General features: G+C 57.5%; 1 protein-coding gene across 1 annotated transcript; it reads left to right on the forward strand.

Moving 5' to 3' along the window:
• Nucleotides 1-503: 503 nt before the first annotated feature.
• On the forward strand, nt 504-19,122 carry LAMC2 (laminin subunit gamma 2). The gene is made up of 23 exons (XM_056355911.1): nt 504-585; nt 4,886-5,074; nt 7,542-7,671; nt 8,613-8,711; nt 8,916-9,052; nt 9,441-9,563; nt 9,684-9,873; nt 10,227-10,339; nt 10,631-10,849; nt 11,821-12,000; nt 12,523-12,756; nt 12,999-13,135; nt 13,436-13,589; nt 13,713-13,918; nt 14,190-14,269; nt 14,727-14,864; nt 15,634-15,778; nt 16,042-16,203; nt 16,658-16,772; nt 16,873-17,072; nt 17,641-17,799; nt 17,889-17,988; nt 18,197-19,122. The coding sequence occupies exons 1-23, from the start codon at nt 504-506 to the stop codon at nt 18,445-18,447; spliced, it is 3,543 nt and encodes a 1,180-aa protein (XP_056211886.1). The 3' UTR covers nt 18,448-19,122.
• Nucleotides 19,123-20,272: the final 1,150 nt, after the last annotated feature.

A 20,272-nucleotide genomic window follows, 5' to 3' on the forward strand; every position in this document is an offset into this window, starting at 1 on the left:
GGGTGGCTGGAGGTGGCTGGTGAGCCGGCGGTCCCCATCCACCCTCCCCAGGTTTCCTGTGAGCTCATCGCTTTCATCTCCCTCCCTGCAAGCCTGCGTGCCCGGGCAGCCCAGCTCCCCCAGCAGCACCAGTGCCCTGCCCACCGCGGCAGCGGGATGAGCTGGGCGAGGAGGGGATGGGCAGGAGGGGTGTCTGCGGGGGCTGCGGTTTATGTTTCCCTGTGAGGTCGCGCCCCGAGGAGGGTGCAGGCAGGAGGTCCCCGGGGTGCTGCGCCCCATCCATGCCTGGCTGTGGCGGGGCGGGCGCCTGTCTGCGCGCCCTGGGCTGGGCTCTCCCGGCTGGGCGTGAGTCAGCCCACGGCACACGTGCTCTTCCTGTTGGGAGTGACTCCGGTGGAGCAGCCGATAAAAACCACGCAGGGGGGGAAAAAAGCAATAGGCAGCCGGTGGGGAGCCCTGCCGTCGCCTGCTGGAGTGGGGGCCGTGCGCTCCCGGCACCAGACATGGCTGGGTGCTGGCTCCTGCCCCTCTGCGGCCTCGTGGCTTCTCTCCTGCCCGCAGCCCGGAGCGCCAACGGAGGAGAAGGTGAGGCCTCGGGGAGGTCGGCTGTGCCTGCTTTCGTGCTGGCGTGTGGTCCGGCTGGCAGCCCTGCCCCAGCGCCGGGGAGCCGGCTGGGTGCTCGCCCCTCCTGCCTTTGGGGTGAAAACTGGATCTATAGGTGCTTCTCCTTACATTTCCCCTGGGGTTAAATATCCCATGGCCATCAAGGCTTTTGGGTTTTTTTGCTGTCATTCCCTTTAAATAACTTCTGTGCAATTACTTCACTGCTTTCTGTATAAAGCCCTGCTACCTGGGTGGGATTTGGGTGTGAGCACGAGCATCGCCCAGGGAGCGGGTGGCTGATCTGCCTGCTGCTGCTGCTGGAACCAAAACCTTCCCTAAGCCCGAGACAGAGCTGGAAGCAGCCAGTCTGCTGGAGCAACACGTGTGGTGTTTGTATTTTGTGCAAGTCCGTAGGGCTTGTGAGATGCCCCCAGCCCCACTGCACCCCACGGGAGGTGGCGAGTCTCCCACGGTACACAGACTGACGGCGAGCTGTAGAGGTCCAGAGAATCCCCTTGCACATGTAATTGTAGCAAAGAGCGCAATGTAGGGATGTCTGCGTGCATGCAGCCCAGTGGCGATACAGGAATGGGGTTTCAGTTGCATTGGTGAATAGTCTGGAGATGGCTATGTTTGGCCAAAACCAGGTTTTCACATGTGTTTTGTGAACACATAATGATTTAAGTTTTTTCTGTCTGCACTCCTGGCCTTCTGAAACACACTCACAGGGCTGGAAGTTCCAAAAGAGGCTCTTTTATTAATCTTGAAGTGTAGTGCAATGTGACAAGGGAAAAAAGTGCTGAATAAGTGGTTTGCCTTTTTTTTAAAAAAACAAAAAACAAAAAACAAAAACCAACCACTAAACCTGATTTGCTTTGCATGCTACTTGAGTAATTATTACAGCAGCCTTAATTGCATGCAAGTTTTAAAATACTCATGTAGATTCTTCCCCTGGCTCTGCCTGGCAGCACTTGGGCAGCTGCTGCTTTTCCATGGGCTCTTGAACCTTTTCTGCACGTATGTAAAAGCCGTAGCCGATAACTGACTGTGCTTTTATGCTGCAGCAGACCTTCCGAGCTGGTTCAGTGGTGCGAATTAGTCTCCTGTACTGTTACTCCTCCGATTGTGGCGTTAGATGTGTGCCTGTAACTAGCAACCGTTTGCTTGCAAATGAGGTACTTGAGTCACACTGGGCTCATGTACCATCTGGTCGAGCGTTGGTCAGGGCGCTTGTCCGGCAAACTGCACAGAGCCTTGCCTGAGCAAGCGAGCGTTGGCCTGGGTGGTGGGTGCCTGCATCACTTTCAGACCCTGGAGGGATCTCCCAGGCTTTGGGGAAGAGCTGGATGTGGAGGTCAGAGCTCAACAAGGTGTCTAACTCAGTGTGTTGGAAAGAAGGCACCAGCTTTTGGCTCCTGGTGTGTGGTCTCTCCCTGACGATGCTGATGGAGACACGGGCAGGTCTTCCTGCAGCGAGAAAGCTGTGGGGTGGGGGAATGGGGATCCCCAGGACCTGGGGCAGCAGGTGGGACAGTCTTCTGGGTCACTGTCCCAAAAGCACAGAGCAGGGAATGGCTTGTGTTGTCGTGGAGGCTTCGTTGCATGCAAAGCTCTGCTGGATCTCTTGATGAAACAAATAGACATTGCAGACCAGCTCGTGCGTACAGGGCTATCGGATTTGCTCCTTGCAGACCCAGGGCCAACCTCATTTTCTGGTTTTGTGAATTTAAAAAGACAATTTAAGACGTCCGAAGCTGCCCGACTCCTTCTCCAAGCCTTTCTGATGTGGGAATTTGTCTTGGCACAGCAAACCGGCATTTTTCACACTTCGTTCCACTGGGTGGGAGCTGGGGGAGTGATGTCTTGCCGGATGCATGCCATGACCTCCTTCATCCCAACATAGTGCTGAAGAAATACGGCTGGAAACTTCTCCTCTGTAGAGCCTGTTCTTCTCCACAGTTGTCTGAGAACTGGATGATCTCAGGGCAGAGCCTCAGGGCACCTGGATCCAAAACTGATCCTGTCCTCAGCTGGTGCTCATCTTCCAGCAGCTCCTGCATGCTCTGTCTCGTTAGCAACTCCAGCGTCTCGCTCTTGGTAAAGATTAACCTGCCCGAGCTTTCCAGTTTCCAGGAGAAGACCAGCAACAGGAACAGCTACACTGGTGAGGTGGTGGCACTAATCTGTAACAGCATCTTAAATGGCTTCAGATTAATGAACCCTGAACCCATGGCAGCGCTGGAGAGCTGGCTCTTAACTGCTGCAGCCTCAGAGCAAGACCTGAAAAAAGGTTTTCCTTCCCCGGGGGAATGGTGTTCATGCCTGTAATTTAGCAACCCAGTAATCCTCTGGGTTACGTAGATGTAGGGTGATGCATGGGTGGGGTTTAACATGACGATCCTTGTATGGGTCCCTTCCAGTCTGAGGTATCCTAGCTTTTGTGTGGAGGGATGGGGTGGGATGGACCCCAAGCAGTCCCGCTGTGAAGGTGATCACAAACACCTGGAGGAAGCCCTGCACTGCTGCTCTCGGTGGGTTGTCTTGTTTCATCTCTGCCCTCTGGTCACTAGTGATGTCCCCTGAGGCTCTAGATGCTTTCTCGTACCCTAAGTGGCACGACTTGTGCACCCACAGGTGCCCTCCCAGCGGGCTGGGGTGGCAGGACACCACCTGCAGCCAGGTCTCCGTCTCCTGGTAGACTGCAAGGGGAGGACCATGTTTGCTGGGGCTGTGGGGGAAAAAAAAAATATACCTCTCTGTTTGCTGGTGCATGAGGTCATCTCTTCTTGGCAGCAGGCTGGGCCGCGGCTCGCTGAGTGCCTCCGTCTGGTATGCAGGTGCGATGGGTGTGTGCGAGGCGCGGGTGTGAGCGCTGGGTGCTGCGTGCTTGGGCAGTGAGCGCAGGAGGCTGCGCCTGGTCCCGGCAATCAGGGATGCAGAAGCCAGGGACCTTGTAGCCTTCGGCTAAGCGGTGCCAGAAGGGCGCTGGGACAGAGGAATGTACCAGGTACAACCCGCTGTCTGCACCCCTGCTGCCATTCCCGCTTGCTGTTGGGTTTCATCCTGCCAGCGCTGCCGGAGGTGACCTGAGCGGGGGGTGGGCAGCTGGGGACACCTCTCGACTCCCAAGGAGCTCCGCAGTGAGCAGAGCTTCACCCATGGAGGCTGAGGAAACCCTGGCAGCACCGGGGTGGTTTGGAGCAGCTCGCCGGCAGGCTCTGCACCCCTGCAGACCCTGCTTTTTCCCTCAGGGTGTGTGTTTCTCCTGCCTGTCTCTGCCAGCCATTCCCTCGGTTGTGTCTGCTCTGCTCCATGGCACTGAGGAGCTCACCTGAAATAAAGGTCCTCAGGCTTACACACTCTATACTGGCCACTGAGGGCTTGGCAGGTATATGAGAAGTGGCTTCAAGAGAAGACCTGGGCAAGGCAATGAAGAAGGTAGCTGGAGGGGGCATGTCTGGTGAGATACCTGCCAGTCTGCTCTCCAGAGGTCCCGTCTGTCCTGGCTGCAGTGGGATGCAAAATCTCATGCCCGTCTCCCCTGGCATCCATCATGCAGTGATGTGGGCAGCTGTGTACCCTTTCTTTCTGTGGAGGGTGAGGTGAGATGACCTGTATAATCTTGCCAAAAACATTTTTTTTTTTTTTTTTTAATCTACCTCTTGGCTGGCATGCTTCTGCCAAGGTTCCTCTGATCAGAAACCTCTCCTCATCACCCGTGCACTTGGCCGGGAGGACACCTGCACGGAGGGACCTGGTGGAAGTTTGTTGAGCTTTTCCTTCTGGGCTCACCCCAGTCAGAGGCTGGGTGAAGCAACACATAACCTCAGGGATCCTTCCCTTCTCCCTGTACGATTCCCCGTGCTTTTCTCAGGATAAAGTTTGGGGTTTTTTTATCATCTCTGCTTACTCAAAGACCTTGTTGTTCTGGAAGACCTCTGAAGGGATGGAGAACATCCCTGGCCATGCTGCACTGTGGGGAGGGGCTGTCTGGCTCAGGGGGGGGTTGTCCATCCTGAGCTGTGTTGGCAGGGAAATAGATGTTGGCATCGCTTCAGAGCAGGAGGGATGCTGAGTGTGGTGTGGGCACTGGTGGCACTGGGGTGGTTGGTGGATGCAGATGCGTGGGGATGGGAGGTTATTAGCAGGGCAAGAGAAGGAGGTTTGCGTTGCCCGGGCTTGTTCCTTGGCCAGCAGGGTGGGTTTACAGCTTCATAGCTGGTGCCCTCATCTCTAAGGATGGTTTGAGATGTGTGTCTCTCTCTCTCTCTCCTCTCCCCAGTCTGTGACTGCAATGGGATGTCCAGGCAGTGCGTCTTCGACTGGCACCTCCTGAGGGAGACGGGCAATGGGTACCGCTGCCTCGGCTGCCAGGGCAACACGGAGGGCGCCCGCTGCGAGCGCTGCAAGGAGGGCTTCTTCCGCCAGCGCGAGCGGGGCTGCTGCCTGCCCTGCCGCTGCCACCCCCAGGGTACGTGGCCTATAGCCAGGAGGGGTTGCGGGGGTCGGGGGGCTTACGGTGCCTGCTGCCACCATGTCCCTAGGCTCTGCTGAGCACGGGGGCTGGGGCAGGCGCTGGGTCCCTGCGCGCTGGGCCTGAGCGCTGTGGGAGGAGGGAGCGGGGCCAGCTTGGCTCCAGGTGTGGGACTGGGGGGTGCTGGAGCCCAGCGCCGTGTTGCTGCACCATAAGTTGTAGGAGCTGCTCCTCCACCTGGGTGCTTCACAGCTCGGTGCTGGGAGTGCTGAGCCCCTCAGCAGCTCAGGGCTGCAGCCAGGCTTCAAAACCCACCTGCCCCCTGAAATTATCACAGGCTTACAGAGTGGTTTGGGTTGGAAGGGACCTCAAAGATCACCTAGGCCAACCCCCGGCCATGGGCAGGGACACCTCCCACCAGACCAGGTTGCTCCAAGCCCCGTCCAGCCTGGCCTTGAGCACTGCCAGGGATGGGGCACCCACAGCTGCTCTGGGCAGCCTCTGCCAGTGTCCCCCCACCCTCATCACAAAGCATTTCCTCCTTATGTCCCATCCAAACCTCCTCTTTCAGTTTAAAACCTCTTTCCCTTGTTCTGTCGCTACAGGCCCTGGCACAAAGCCTCTCTGCCATTGCACCACCTCCCCTCCCGAGGTGCAACGCTGTGAATTCAGAAATTACCCTTTCACTTTTATGATGCAATTAAAAGCCTTTGCAAAGCTCGCCTTTACACACTGAGCCCTCTTTTATAAATCGGAAGGCCAGAGCAAGGTCTCCCGGAGCCCTCCCTCCCCCAGGCTGAGCCAGCCCAGCTCTCCCAGCCCGTCCCCACAGCAGAGGGGCTCCAGCCCTCCCACTGTCCCCGCGGCTGCCTCTGGGCCCACTCCGGCAGCTCCATGGCTGGCGGGTACTGGGGACCCAGGGCTCCAGGGGGGTCTCACCAGAGCGGAGCAGAGGGGGGGCACCCCCTCCCCGGGCTGCTGGCCACGCTGCTGGGATGCACCCAGGGCACGGCTGGTTTGCTGGGCTGTGAGCGCACAGTGCTGGCTCATGTCGTTTGTCACCCAGCAGTGTTCCCTTCTTGGCAGGGCTGCTCTCCATCCATCCATCCATCCATCCATCCATCCATCCATCCATCCTTCCTCTAGTCTGTCCCAATATTGGGGATTGCCCTCACCCGAGTTCAGGACCTTGCACTTGACCTTGTTGAACTTCATGAGGTTGACATGGCCCCACTCCTTCAGCCTTTCGGCATCTCTCTGGGTGGCATTCCTTCCCTCCAGCACCTCCACCACTGATCCCTGCCTCGCTGAGCAGGACCCTGTTCTGCTCCCCACTGAATTTGGGGGGTGGGCATGAACCCACTGCCACCTGCAGGAGCTGCCCTCGGGAAGCTGCTTGCCCCTCCCAGCTGCCATCCCTTCTCCAGGACTGCGGCCCAACCCCCACGCAGGGAGCGGCGGCTTTTGCCAGCTTTGTCAGTCAGGCTGATGATGCTTCCTGAGTGTCGCAACATTTGGTGGGCTTTGCAAAGGCTTTTAATTGCACCATAAAAGCAAAAGGATAATTCCCAAGTTCACAGTGTTGTGCCTTGGGAGGGGAGGCGGTGCAAAGTGCCCCGGTGCTTGGGGATGGACTGGTGGCTTCAGCCTCTCCAGCTCCTCCAGCAGCTCTTTGCAGACTGCAGGGCTGCCAGGTGGGATCTGTAGCTCTGTGGTGTTTTCGACGGGTCTTGTGGTGGTTACACAGTAGATGCGATGGCTCCTGCATCCTCATCAGGTTTCAGCTTGCTCCGCAAGTAGGTGGCTCGTACATGTGGCACTGAGGTGTGGTGGGTACTGAAATGCCTGTTGGTCTCAGCCTGTTTTCTGCACATGAAAAACAGATGGCAGGAGGCAGAGTAATAGGCTTTAGGGTGGTAGGAGAGTGAATATCCCCTTGGCCACCCCCCACGCTGGCATGCAGGGAGGGCCCAGCAGCAGGATGGGTGCCCATGGCTCTGGCATCCTCTCCCCTTGGCACCTGCGTGGGCACAGCATAGGTCAAACCAAAGACTCTGCCATGGCCTTTGGCCCCCTAGGGTCCTTAAAGAGGCACCAAAATCAAGTTCTACTGATGTTTACTAGCAGAGGGTCTGGCAAAGAAGAAGAAATTTCTCTGCCCAGTTTGCATGCCCTGGAGTCCATCTTGTCCTCCACAATGACCTTTATGGTAGGAAAGAGGATCCTTGTCCTGGGCATGTGGTCGATGCCTGCTGGAATTTATCTCCTCCCGCATCAGTCAGGGAGGCCAGAGCAGTTTAAACAGCCAGCCCTGGTGTCTCAGCACGGTGCTGGGATCTCAAGGTGGGACCTGCTGCTGGGGCTGGGTTGCTCCTCACGCTGGTGTGGTGCTTTGTTCCCCTGGCCCACTGGCGGCATCCCAGGGAGGTGCCTGCCCAAACCGATCCTTCCCTTCTTCCCGCAGGCGCCCTCAGCCCACAGTGCAGCAGTGACGGCCGGTGCAGCTGCAAACCTGGCGTGATGGGCAAGAAGTGTGACCAGTGCCAGCCAGGCTTCGAGTCCCTCTCGGAGGCCGGGTGCCAGAGGAGCGGGCAGTAAGTGCTGGCCACTACCCGTGGCACGGGGACAGCTGGTGGGCCGGTCTCCAGAGCTCTCCCAGCTGCTGTAAGAAGCCCACGCTGGCTGAAAGCACCCTGGGCGAGGGCAGAGGCACTGTGTTTCGTGGCAGCACAGACAGCCTTAAGCTAACCTTGCTGGCAGAGAGTGGGCTCCACCAGGGCTGGACCTCCGTTCCAGCCTGCAGGGCTCACCGCCATGCAACAGCATCAAAAGCTGAGCTTAACCACACTCTGAGGAGCTGGCTTTATTATCCAGATAACACCAAACAGGCAACAGCCAGGCTAGTCAATGTGACATAAAACCCACCCACGCGTGGGTCTGCCTGGTGTCGGTGCCGCTCACGAGGACTGCTCCAGCACAAAGATGTGCACGCAAAGATCAGCCCCTTCCTTTGCATGAAGCCCTGTTTAAGCACCTTCCACAGTGTTTCTGGTTTGGTTTCCTCAGCATTGTGTCCTCTTCTTTCCTGCTTCACCCTGCTGTTGCTCCTTCGGGGTCCCTGGCAGGCAAAGGGTGGGGGTGAGGGGTGGCTGCCTGAGCTGTGCTGCCGTGCCTGGCCTCCTGCCCGAGCCTCCCCGGGGTGTTGCTGCCTGTTGGAGCCCAGCCAGGGACTGTTAAGCTCAACCAGGGTTTGTTAAGCTCAGCAGAGCTTCGCTTTGCTCTTTTAGGTGGGTCTGGTGCTCGGGGGTGTCCTGGGGCAGTAGCATTGGGCACTACCTCAGCCTGGCACCCATACTGGTGCAGCTGGATTAATTAGGGAGATGGCTCTGCTGGTTGTTTTTCCTCTTCTAGCATGGGACTGGTAGCTGGTGGGGCAGGGAGGGGTTTCTCCACTGTCTTGTATAACAGCTGGGGCCACATAGCTCCCTGGCTGAGCTGGAAATGCAGGCGGAGGTCCCCGCTGTCCCTGTTGCAGGACCCTGCAGTGCGAGTGTGACCCGGCCGGCAGCACGGGGGACTGCATCTCCGGCCGCTGCGTCTGCAAGGCGAGCGCTACCGGACAGCGGTGCGAGAGGTGGGTGGCAGGAGCACTTGTGGAACCACTGTGTGGCATGTCCTCAGTCTCTCTGGCGGTCACACCCCTGGCAGTTGTGCCTGCCCATCTCACCATCCCAGCCCGGCAATGACCTTGACACCTTGGCCCTGCTGTCATTAGAGGGCTGACTGTCTTGAAAAAAAAGAAAGTGGACTTGAATGTTGTCACCTTGTGTTTCCCCAGGTGCAAACGAAACTTCTATAACCTGGATGCGGGAAACCCTGCGGGATGCTCCCCCTGCTTTTGCTACGGGCACTCAGCTGTGTGCGTCAGCGCGGACAACCACAGCATTTACAACATCACCTCCACCTTCCAGCAAGGTGAAGCCCCAGCAGGACATCCCTACGGCACCTGAGGGTGTTTGCCATCCCTTCTCTTTGACGTGCTGGAGGAGCTGGCTGGTTCGCAGCCCTGCGGGGGCTCCCTGTGCTTTGATGGGTGGGGTGGCTTGGTTGTAGGCAGAAGTGGGGTGTGAGGGTGGCAGGGACCATAGGCTTGCTTCATGTCTTTCCTGACACTTGGGAGGAAACCTCTGTGCCCAGCCTGGCTTATTTACAGATGTGTTGGCACAGGGATATCTGTGCTGCTCCCTCAGAGGTCAAGAGGTAGGGAGCTGAAGGGTTTGGATGCGACACAGCTTGAGAAATTTGCTGGAGTCCTGGAAGCACCTTCACTGTCCCTGCTGACTGGTCCTTGTTGGTGCTCCAGGTGCTGAAGGCTGGAGAGGTATCCATCAAAGTGGCTCCCCAGCCCAGCTCCAGTGGTCCCCGCGCCATCAGGATGCCTTCATAGCGGCAAGGAGATCGGAGCCGATATACTTTGTGGCGCCCGGTAGGTGCAGGAGAGGTGACGGTGTCCCCTTTGCTTGGTCTGATTCTGGGAACCAAGCCTTCAGGAAGGAGGAAGGCCAGCTTTTAAGGCTTTAATTTCCTCCCTTTCTTCCCTTCACAGCAAAATTCCTCGGGAACCAGCAGCTGAGCTACGGCCAGATGCTCTCCTTCGATTACCGCCTGGACCGAGGGGGACGCCAGCCATCTCCACACGACGTGGTCCTGGAAGGAGATGGCCTGAGGGTCACTGCCCCCTTCCTGCCCCAGGGGAAGGTCCTTCCCTGTGGCATCAGCCAGATGTACACGTTCAGGTAAATGGAACACTGGGGCATTTGGGGCAGGGTGAGCAGGGAAGGCTGCAGCTCTAAAGAGCTCCTGGATTCAGCTGTGATCCCTTGGAGGTGGCAAATAGCTGCCTGGTTTGGGCTGGATGCATCTCAGGTGCTTCTCTCCTGGATGAGGAGGGCACTTTGTGAGAGGGGCAGTAGAAAATTTGGCTTGAGGCTGGGCTGGGCATTGTGCTTGGTGTCAGTTGCATGGGTGGAGGTTGTTCTCCAAAGCCTTGAACTGAAGGAGGGAGATGGGGAGAGGGCTGCTGCGTTTTCTTTGCAAGGCATCTTATTTTCTTGAAACCGGTTCCACTTCTCCCCCCTCCCACGGGCAGGCTGGATGAGCACCCGAGCAGCAAGTGGAGCCCGAGGCTGAATCACTTTGAATATCGCAGGCTGCTGGGAAACCTGACAGCAATCTGGATCCGAGCCACCTTTGGGGAGTACAGTAAGTTGGAGGAGAGCTTGCAAGCATTAGGTTGACTTCTTGTTGCTGGAGGTGCCAAGTCTCCAGATGGAGGCACCTTTTCTAAAAGGTAGTAAAATAATAATAAAAATAAAAGTAGTGCCTTAAGATGGGCAAAATATAATTATGGAGAGATTAAGCAGGATGGCAACGGTGGGGACAGCAAAGCCTGGGCTCCAGTCTATCTGCCCATGGGTTTGCAATGAAACACACGACCTGCGCAGGTCCCGGGTGCAGGGGACTTACAGGTGAACCAGCTCTGTCTCCCTCCAGGCACCGGCTACATCGACAACGTCACCCTGGTGTCGGCGCAGCCCGTGGCTGGCGTCCCTGCGCCCTGGGTAGAGCACTGCGAGTGCCCGGCGGGGTACGGGGGGCAGTTCTGCGAGAGGTGTGCCCCTGGCTACCGCAGGGGTGACCCCCACCTGGGGCCCTTCAGCATCTGTATGCCGTGCAACTGCCAGGGGGGAGGAATTTGTGATCCTGACACCGGTAAGAGAAGCCACCGCCACGCTGTGCTTGTAGGGTGTATGGGATCACAGGGTGGCTGCCTGCTTCCCAAGAACTGAATTACAGGGGGGGGGTGTGGGGCACTGAATGGGGTGAGATCACTGACTTGGGGGGCTGGAGTGTGGGGAACATCATGGACAAAACTCCCCAGAGCCTAGAGATGCTGCAGTCAGAAATATGGGTAAGATGCATTTGGACCAAATCAGGTTTAGATAATGCTCATTCGAGAGAGAAAAAGCATCTCCTACTGCCTGGATAGCATTAAAAATATGTCTTCTGACCTTTTCTTTTAAAGGTAAGCACGGTAACTTGTCAGGCTGAATGGGGCTCTGAGCAACCTGATCTAGTTGAAGATGTCCCTGCTCACTGCAGGGGGGTTGGACTAGATGGCCTTTAAAGGTCCTTTCCCACCCAAACCGTTCTATGATTCTATGTGGTGTGAGTAGATATCAACCATATGATCATGTTTTGTTAAAATAGCCCACAGTGTTGCCATGTAAAGTCAAAGTAATGTGAAATTAAGCTATCGGTATTTTCCAAGTCTGAGTTGGAATTTCTAAAAATCTGAGCATTGAACAGGAAGCACAAAAAGCAATGTGTGGCTCCTTGGGAGCTATGTGAGCTGTGACAAATGAGATACAGCCACCTTTGGGTGGTGATGGCCAGCCTTCCCGCCCTGGGATGGGCTCCTGGTGGGGTCTCGCTGGGCTTCCATTGCAGGAGCAGGACATGGTCCTTCCTGCGTGGTGAGGGACTGATGGGCAGAGCAATGGAGCACTTATGGGCAGGCGTGGGGATCTCAAGGAGTCCAGTGGAAGATGCTGGAACATGGGTGCTTGTGCTGCTGTGGGTGGCATGGCCACCAGTGAAGGGTAGCCAGGAGGTGGATTGGTGGAGGGTGTCCCACTGGGGGTGAAAGCAAACTGCCCTAAGCCCTTTCCTTCCTCCTTCAGGCGAATGCTACTCGGGAGATGAAAACGTGGCCAACAGTGTCAGCTGCCCCTTCGGCTTCTACCGAGACCCACGGCAGCCGCACAGCTGTAGGGCATGTCCCTGCAGCAACGGCCAAGGCTGCTCGGTGGCACCAGGTGGCGAGGAGGTCGTCTGTGACCAATGCCCTCTTGGAGCTGCTGGTAATGCCCTTCTCCAGGTTGCTTCTGCTCTGCCTTTCTCTAGAACTTCTACCTGCTGCACAGGGAGATGCAGGCATCAGCAGGCCAGGATGCTCAGAGCCAGGCAGATCAACCCCTCTTCTCAGCCCGGCTTACCTACGGCACTGCCGCTCCTGCCGGTCAGGGGGTGTTTCAGCCCCAAGGGCTGAGTACACATGCATTGCCCCATCCTGGGAAAGGTTCTTATCTAAACAGATAACGTGGATGGAAAAAGGATGGGTGGAGAGGGAGGGGAATAGCAAAACAGCAAAAAAAAAACCCAAACCCAAACAAGAAGGAAATTACTTACCCAAGGTTAGTTGTTGCACCCAGCTTTTGAGTACCTGCCTAGTGTGTTGTGCATTTGGCGGTGCGGGGAGGGGAGATGATGTTGTGAAGGCCCTGATGGGGTTGAACACCCTCATTTCTGAGGGGCAGGAACAGTGAAGCAGCCTCTGCCTTCTGGGCAAGAGCATGAGCTTCTCCTCACCTCTTCTTTCCCAGGAGCCAACTGCGAGTACTGTGCTGACGGCTATTTTGGAGACCCAGCGGCTTCCCGCGCCTGCCAGCCGTGCCGGTGCAACGGCAACGTGGAGCCCAACGCCGTGGGGAACTGCGACCGCCGGACGGGCGAGTGCCTCAAGTGCATCTACAACACCGCTGGCTTCTACTGCGACCGCTGCAAAGATGGCTTCTTTGGGAACCCCCTGGCCCCCGATCCCGCTGACAAGTGCAGAGGTGAGAGCCAGGCACTGTTTGAGCTGGGGGTGAGTAAGAAAATCCGTGCCAGAGTGCAGAGTGCTTGTTGGGAAATGGGATGCTGCAAAAGTTGAGGCTGGAAAGCGGGAGTAGAGAGCAGGAACTGGAGCAGAGGGGGTAAACGGTGGGAGGAAAGCAGGGGGAGAGGGTGGGTGGAAGGATGTGCTAAGACTTGAGGTGGGGACAGGCTCCTTTTGAACCTGTGCCGCTCTGACCTGCAGCTTGCGCCTGCAACTCAGCTGGTGCTGAGCCCTTGAAGTGTGGGAGAGATGGGAGCTGCATCTGCAAGCCCGGCTTTGAGGGTCCCAACTGTGAAGAAAGTGAGTGCCCGGCTTGCTACAGCCAGGTGAAAGCCCAGGTGAGCATCTGTGCCAGCCCCAGGGCCACTGAGTGGCTGGGGGTGCAGCGATACACTTAGCCTCAAGCATCTCCTCCTGACCCCCTCAAGCTGCACCTGAACTTTGGGTTTGTACCCAATTCAACCGATAAAAAAACCTGATGACCTAGAACTGCTGGCCTGCTGTGCACCATCCAAGAAATGAGTCCTTGCATTGCTCTCCATCCTCTGGATGGACCGTGGACATGGTTCCCACCCTAGTCTTTCTAAACGTGGGTTTGGCATCTCACCGGCTGATGGCCTGATCTGCTGTGGTTGCAGGTGGACCTGTACCTGCGGCAGCTGGCAGAGCTGGAGCTGCTGTTCTCTGAGGTGCAAGCTGGTGGTGGGGCCGAGAGCCAGGAGCTGGAGGGGAGGATGCAGCTGGCTGAGGAGATGCTGAGGAGCATCCTCAGGGAAGCCCTGAGCCTCCAAGGTACCATCTGCCCCCTGCCCTCGGACGGGGCTATCTGTGCTCTATCAGGGGAGAGTTTTGCTGCCTGTGTCTTTTTGCTCAGCAATGAGTTTCTATTCAGCCTTCCTCTTTCCTTCTCACCAGCCTCTGACAGGTCTCTGGAAAGCCGTGTGGGCCGGATGAAGGGGCAAGGGTCCCGTTTCTGGAGCCGCTTGGATGAGATCAAGGCAACAATGGAGAGGCTGAGGTCTCTTGGGAGCCAGTATGAGACACAGGTGCAGGACACCCGGCAGCTGCTGGAAAGAGCCAGGCTGGACCTGGACCGCAGCACAGCTGCTCTGCGCCGAGTGGTAAGAGCATCCATGTGCAATGTGCTGCTTGTCTAGCCCAGGGCTGAAAAAACTCCATGGAGAAAGCAAGAATTTAACATATTCCAGTTATTACATTTTGTTTGTGAGAGCGGAAAATATTCTGGTGGCCCGGTCTGCAGGGCTGGGAGCTGGAGAGGAGCTGACGGGGGTGTTCGTGGGGCTGTGGAGGTTTGGTGGGCTGCAGTTGCCGCTTGCTGAACGGGGTGAAGGGCAGCAAAGAGCACTCATGCCTCTCTTCCTCCCTCCTCAGACCGTTCCTGTTTCAAACCTCCCTGGGGGCTCAAATCAGTTCTTGATGCTAGCCCAGGAGGCTCTGAGACTGGCCAACAGGTGAGTGAGTCGCTTCTGCTGTCAGCTGAGAGGGAGGGGAGTGGGACTGAGATCCTGCTGGGCACCCAAGAGGTCCTTTTGGGGGTCCTCGTCTATTCACTAGGCTGCAGCTGCCACCACCTCTGTGCCAGCCCTGCAGCAGGGGAAGATGTGGCTGCTGGGCTGGCTTCGCTGCCCTACAGGGCTGCCCTCAGTTGTCTTTCAGGGGGGAGTTGGGTGTGTTCTGGAAGCATCTTTGGGGTCAGAGTTTGGCCCATTGGCATGGGCAGCATCTCCCCTGGTGCTTCTCTACCCTTGGGAGATACAGGAGGGGCAAGCAAAACGTGGGCGCCCTTCTCCATCACAATGTGTTTCCTGAGAGGGTGTGATCACCGCTGGATACAGTGGTAAAGCGAGGTGGTGGAGAAGACTCGGGTGGGAACCCTTTCTCACGCGCCCCCTCCCCTGTACCCTGCAGCCATGCGCAAGCTGCCAACACCGTAGAGCAAGCCGCGAAGGCGGCGCGGGAGGACGCGCGGCAGGCGCTGCAGCTGGTGCGCACGGCTGCTGGCGGAGAGGCGGCCGCCTCCGGCTCCCTGCGAGGGCTGCTCGGCAAGTGAGTTCAGGCTGCGCTCGCCCGCGTGTCACGGGGGGGTGCGGGAGGGAGGAGTGGGGTGGCCAAGGGTCCGTGCCCACCCAGCTGAGCCGCAGAAATGTGTGGTTGGAGGCAGGGAATCACCCGGACTTGGGTGGCCAGGCAATCTGAGCGGCGGAGGTGCAGGGTGGGCAGCGCTGTGGAGCATCTGCTTCCCACCCCGCAGACCACGCTGCTCCTGCGGGCCCGCCTGCAGCTGCGGGAAGGGGTTTAACACCACGTGGGTGAACGGGCTCCCCGGAGCACCTTCCGCACACGGTTGCAAACTTGGGCTGGGTTTAGCCCCAGGGTGGATTCAGCCCCGCGTTGGCTGGGTGGCTCTCCAGGTTGGGCTGGTGCCTCCTCAGAGCCCGCCATGGCGTGAGGATCTTTCACACCCCTGGGGGGTATGAGCAACAGCCCCGAACAAAGTTATGGAGCTGAATGGGGATGTGTAGGAGGAAACATCCAGCGGTAGGGCAGGGATTAGCAGCACCCAGGTGGAGCCTGTGCTGGTTCAGCTGGTGTGGAGCACGTTTTGTTTCTGGAGTGGGAGTTAGAAGCCAGCGGGTGCCCGCTGGGCAGAGGGGCTGGGATGTGGGGGGTGTTTGCAAGTAGCTTTCCCCATGTGATCAATCTGCATGGGGCCTTGGAAAGCACGAACAGGTTAATGTAGGAGGCAGTGTCAGTGCTGTGGTGGGAGGCTGGCAGCGTGGCTGGTGCAGTGTCCTTCAACCTCACATCCCTACAGGTACGAGGAGGTGAAGTTGCTGGCCGGAGGCCTGAAGGCTGAGGCTGATGGGGTGGCCTCTGACGCAGACAAGGCTTATCAGGGCAGCCTGGTGCTCCTCAACTCCATGTCCCGCCTGACCAAGACTGACATTGGGTCCTTTGAGGTGAGGGCTTTGTGCCTGCGGGACGAGGAGACCCCCTTTTGCTCTCCCCTATGCCCTCCCTACTAGCAGCTCAGCCCTTCCCAGGGCTCTGTCCCACTGGAGAGCCATTGGATATGCATCTTCCCACTCTTTTGGCCCTGTAGCTGGCCATGGCAGAAGGAGTAAGAGAGAAGCATCTGTTGCTGCTTGCTGTGGGTCCTGGAGAGCACCAGGAAGATGCTGGGTTCTTCCAAGAGATCCCAGTCACTGCATCTCTGTTTCAGGGGGAGGCAACCCGGCTGAAGCAAGATGCCAGTGCTCTCCTGAGCCTGGTGGACACCTACCTGGCACAGTACAGGCAGCTGCAGAGCCGCACGGGGCGCTGGGAGGAGGAAATCAAGCAGCTGCTGCGGCAGGGAGAGGGCGAGGAGAGCGGTAAGAGGCTGGCTGGGGGCTGCAGCTTGGGGCATCTTCAGCCCGAGCTGGAGCCACGGTGCAACGGCCACAGCACCACCACGACCACGGGGACGCAGCCCTGCCTGCCTGCTGCGGGGCAGCACCCGTCCTCAGCCGTGCAGCCCCTTGGGCTCGGTTTGCTGGAGCTGGTGGGACCCCACCGCATGCACGGAGCTGCCGGGCAGGGTCTCGGCTGCACATCTCCTCCATATGAGGCAGGTTGAAGACCTGCTCCCGGAAAGATCGGAGTCCAGTCAGGGGCTGGTTGAGGAGCACTGGCACAAGCTTCTGCTGACGGATCAGGCTGTGGTAGATGGATTCAGGCATTTGGGAACAGGCTGATGGGTCTCTTCCCCCAGTGTGGCTCCTTGCAGGCTGTTCTGGGACTGTCCAGTGCTCCCGTGCAGTGTCCTTCATCTGTCCTGTCCCTTTGGCCTGTCACAGACACTGACGCAGCTGCTATCCCGAGCCAACCTCGCCAGGAGCACAGCCCTGCAAGCCGTCAGCGCTGGCAACGCCACCTTCTACGAGGTGGAACAGATCCTGAAGAGCCTCCGGGGTAATGTCCTAGAAAAAAAATTTTCCTTTCCCCTCCCTTGTGGGATCTCACGAAGGCAGCACAGCTTCATTGCTTCATTTCCGCGTGTGTTTCTTTTCAGGCTTTAACCTGCAAGCAGATGACAAGAGAAGGGAAGCTGAGGATGCCATGAGGAGGCTCCCGATTATCAGCAGCATGGTTGCGAGTGCCAGGGAGAAGACGGACCGAGCTGAAGCTATCCTGGGCACCGCCGCTTCTGAATCCAAGGCGGCCAGCAGCGCGGCAGGGGAAGCGAAGGAGATCACCGCAGGGATCCAGCAGGTGAGGACAGGCTCTGGCCCTGTTGCTGGCAGAAAAGCATTTGGAAGGGAAAACCATGGAAGAGGAGGAGATGGTTGTAACCTTCGTGGTGGACCTGATGCGTTGGTTTTTGGCCTGAGATTTGTCTACAATGGATCCTGCAGATACCAGAGCTGGCTGTAGATGACTGGGGGGGGCGGGGGCGGGGTGGATCTCTGCAGGCACCTTTGTCCCATGCGGATCTCTGTGGTATATCTCTGTAGCCACCTTTTGGTGACCAAGGGGATTTTTCCAGTTCCACAGTCTGAGTCACTGACAGGCTTGTGAACTCCCAAAACTGATGTTGGTGGGTTCAGCTCCCAGATTTGTAATTCCCCAGGGATCTGCTAATATGTGCAGGAGGGCTTGATCCATGGTTGTAGAAAACCCTCTGGAGCAACCGGTGGGAGGACATGAAGGATGCAGGACAGCCTGTGACAATGTTGGGTCCCTGTAAAAGGAACCAGTCTCCACCAGCTCCATGTCCCAGCACACCCAGATTGATTTCAGCTGTGCCGTGCCCCTCTGAAGGTGCCTTTGCCTTCTCTAGGAGATTACACGGCTGAAGGTGGAAGCCAACAAGACAGCCGATGGTGTCCTCGCCCTGGAGAAGGCAGTGGCCTCCCTGCAGCGTGAGGCCAAGGAAGTGGATGCTGAATTTACGAGGAAGTTCTCGGAGGTTGAGGCAGATGCTGCTGTGATACAGGAGGTCGGTCCCCATCTTCTTTGCCTTGCCCCCCTTCCCTGTTGACTTTGGGACTAGACTTCACGTGACAGCTGCTGCCTTGCCTTCCTCAGACAGCTCAGGAAGCCCAGGAGGTCCACGCCAAGGCTGGCCAGGCAGGGGTGGTCGTGCAGGAGATGTTGAGTGCCCTGGAAGAGCTGCTGCGTCTGATGAGTAGGTTTTGCAATGCTGCTGTAGGGTATGGATGGAGATGGGTCCCCGCTGGGCTCTAGGCAGGGCTGCTGGCAGTGTGGTGGGGAGCTGCCTCAGATGGTGCCTGTAAACGGGCCGAGCAACGGAATGGAGATGAAATATCTAGAAAGATCTAGACCTCAGCCTCCATCCATGTTTCCTTCTTCCTGATTTTCCTATTTTGCAACAGACCAGCCTGGTGCTGTGGATGAGGATGGCCTGAAGCAGCTTGAGATGAATTTTCGTAAAGCCAAAACCAGAAGCAACCAGCTGAAGGATGAGATGTCGGAGCTGGAGCAGACAGCTGCGCTGCAGAAGGCCCGGGTGCGGGTGCTGGAAAGCAGCATTGATGAGATCCTGGTGGATATTAAGAACCTGGAGGATATCCAGAGGAATCTTCCTCCAGGCTGCTACAACACCAAAGCCATTGAGCTGCCGTGAGCAAGCTCTGGAAAGGCTGCAGCGCCTGCCAGGCTGAAGGCAGGAGAGCCTGGCCCAGCTGCCCTCCCCAAACCTGGTGGCACCGATTGTGCTGAACTGACCCTTATCCTCCAGTTCAGCGTGGCGGCTGAAATTCACGTCATCACGCTGGCTCTGGAGATTCCCTGATTTTTCAAAGTGGTCCGTCCCTCGGTCACGGGAGGAAGGAGATGCCTGGTTGCGTGAAGGTGCTACTGGCTGAAGAACAGCCCGTTCCAACATTTCTCTGAGATGCAGGTGGGGGGTTGCTTGTGTTGTCAGCCTTGGGAGTCTGCACAGTTCAGAGCCTGAAGTTCATGGCTGAGAGGTTCTCTGCCCGCTGTGGATCCCCTCTCCCAGTTTGGCACACACACAGAAGGACTAGAAGTTGCCTTACTTTTGACACTGCCACTGCCACCCTCCTTCCTCCTTATGTTCTCCAGGGCGTCTTCCTCGCCTTCAGTAGCTCAGGAGGCCAGGAATGAGCACTGTGAGAGGCAGCTGGAAGAGATGAGTTTTGAGCTGTGGCACCGTTGGTGCTTCACGTGGCTTCCTCCTCCCAGCCTGCCCAGTCCTCACCTTGCTGGGAGTGCTGCTGGCATGGTACGGCTGTGGCTTAGACATTTGGCATCAGGCGCCACTGATGACCCTTTCATAAAGCTGCAGGTCTTCCATGGTGCTTCTCAGTAAGGTGGTTACTGTTCTGCTAAAGCGGGGGGAGGGGGCGGGGGGAAGAGCTGCCAGCTGCTTCCGAGCTTGTAGCGGTGGGCTGGGTGAGGAAGAGGGGGGGTCCCAGGCACAGCAGGTTAGCAGAGAGAACTGCTGGGTCTCCTGAAGTGGAAAATCTTTCCTGCTCCACCTGATCCCTTCAGCCAGGAGGAGAGGGTCCCCTTGCTTTCTCCTGCAGTTCTTTTCAAGTCCCAAAGCCCCTGAGGGGTGGCTTTCTTGTCAAAGCTCCTCCTGGGCAGACACAGGTCTCCTTACCTTCTGCGCTCAAGCACAACCTTTCCTTCCAAGACAGCTCAGTTTGGTACTGGGCAGCTTCCTGGGTGTTCCAGAGCCCAGGAGAAGCAAGGTGGCTGTCCCCTCGGCACAAGCACCCAGGACCCTGCAGCACATGTCGCAGGAATGGGGGTTTTCTCCAGGGACCCGCAGCCACGAGCTCTCATGTCCGAGAGCCCAGTCCCATCCTGCTGGAGTGCCTGTGCCCTGATTTGATCGGTTTGGAAATATCAAAGATGTCTGGAATGTGTCTCTGCCTCTGGTGTGGTGCTGCCCGGTCCCGCTCCCTCCCGTGTGGTGCTGGATGTTTCTCAGGCTCGAGCAGTTGCCCGCCCTATGCTTCCCACCATACGCCTGAGCAGAGCTGGAGGAGCTGAGGACTGGAGCATTCACATCACCCGCCTGCGGCTTTCCTGTGGGTCCAGCTCCCTTCTGACACCGCTCCCAGCTCCCTTCAGATGCCATCTCAGGGGAAAAAAGATCTAGCAGATGCTAGAAGTCAGCTCTGCTGAAGCCCCTGACCTGGGTGGTGGTGAAAGAGGAGGTCCTGGACAGGAGGATACTCCGGGGGACTCACCCCTCACGAGCTCTGATGCTCTGATAAAGCATCACCCATGCTTTTGCTTGATCAGGATATACCGAGTACTCTGTTTGCCTTATACTTCTATTTAAGCCAGATGTCTCCTTGTCTCTGGTACATCTTCCTTCTCCCGTTGTACATCATAGGGACAGGTATTATGGACCTGACTTCATTCTTCCACAAGCTGGGTTTTTTTACAAGGGAGGAGGTCAGTAAATAATGAAT

The sequence above is a fragment of the Falco biarmicus genome, chromosome 11, assembly GCF_023638135.1.
Source record: "Falco biarmicus isolate bFalBia1 chromosome 11, bFalBia1.pri, whole genome shotgun sequence".
Taxonomy (NCBI): domain Eukaryota; kingdom Metazoa; phylum Chordata; class Aves; order Falconiformes; family Falconidae; genus Falco; species Falco biarmicus.

Bases quoted from the DNA above. Each gene is read 5' to 3' on its own strand.
- LAMC2 (XM_056355911.1), top strand. From the start codon at position 504: ATGGCTGGGTGCTGGCTCCTGCCCCTCTGCGGCCTCGTGGCTTCTCTC. The intron at 13,590-13,712 runs GTACCATCTGCC...CCTTCTCACCAG, and splicing joins GGAAGCCCTGAGCCTCCAAG to CCTCTGACAGGTCTCTGGAA. The intron at 15,779-16,041 runs GTGAGGGCTTTG...TCTCTGTTTCAG, and splicing joins CTGACATTGGGTCCTTTGAG to GGGGAGGCAACCCGGCTGAA.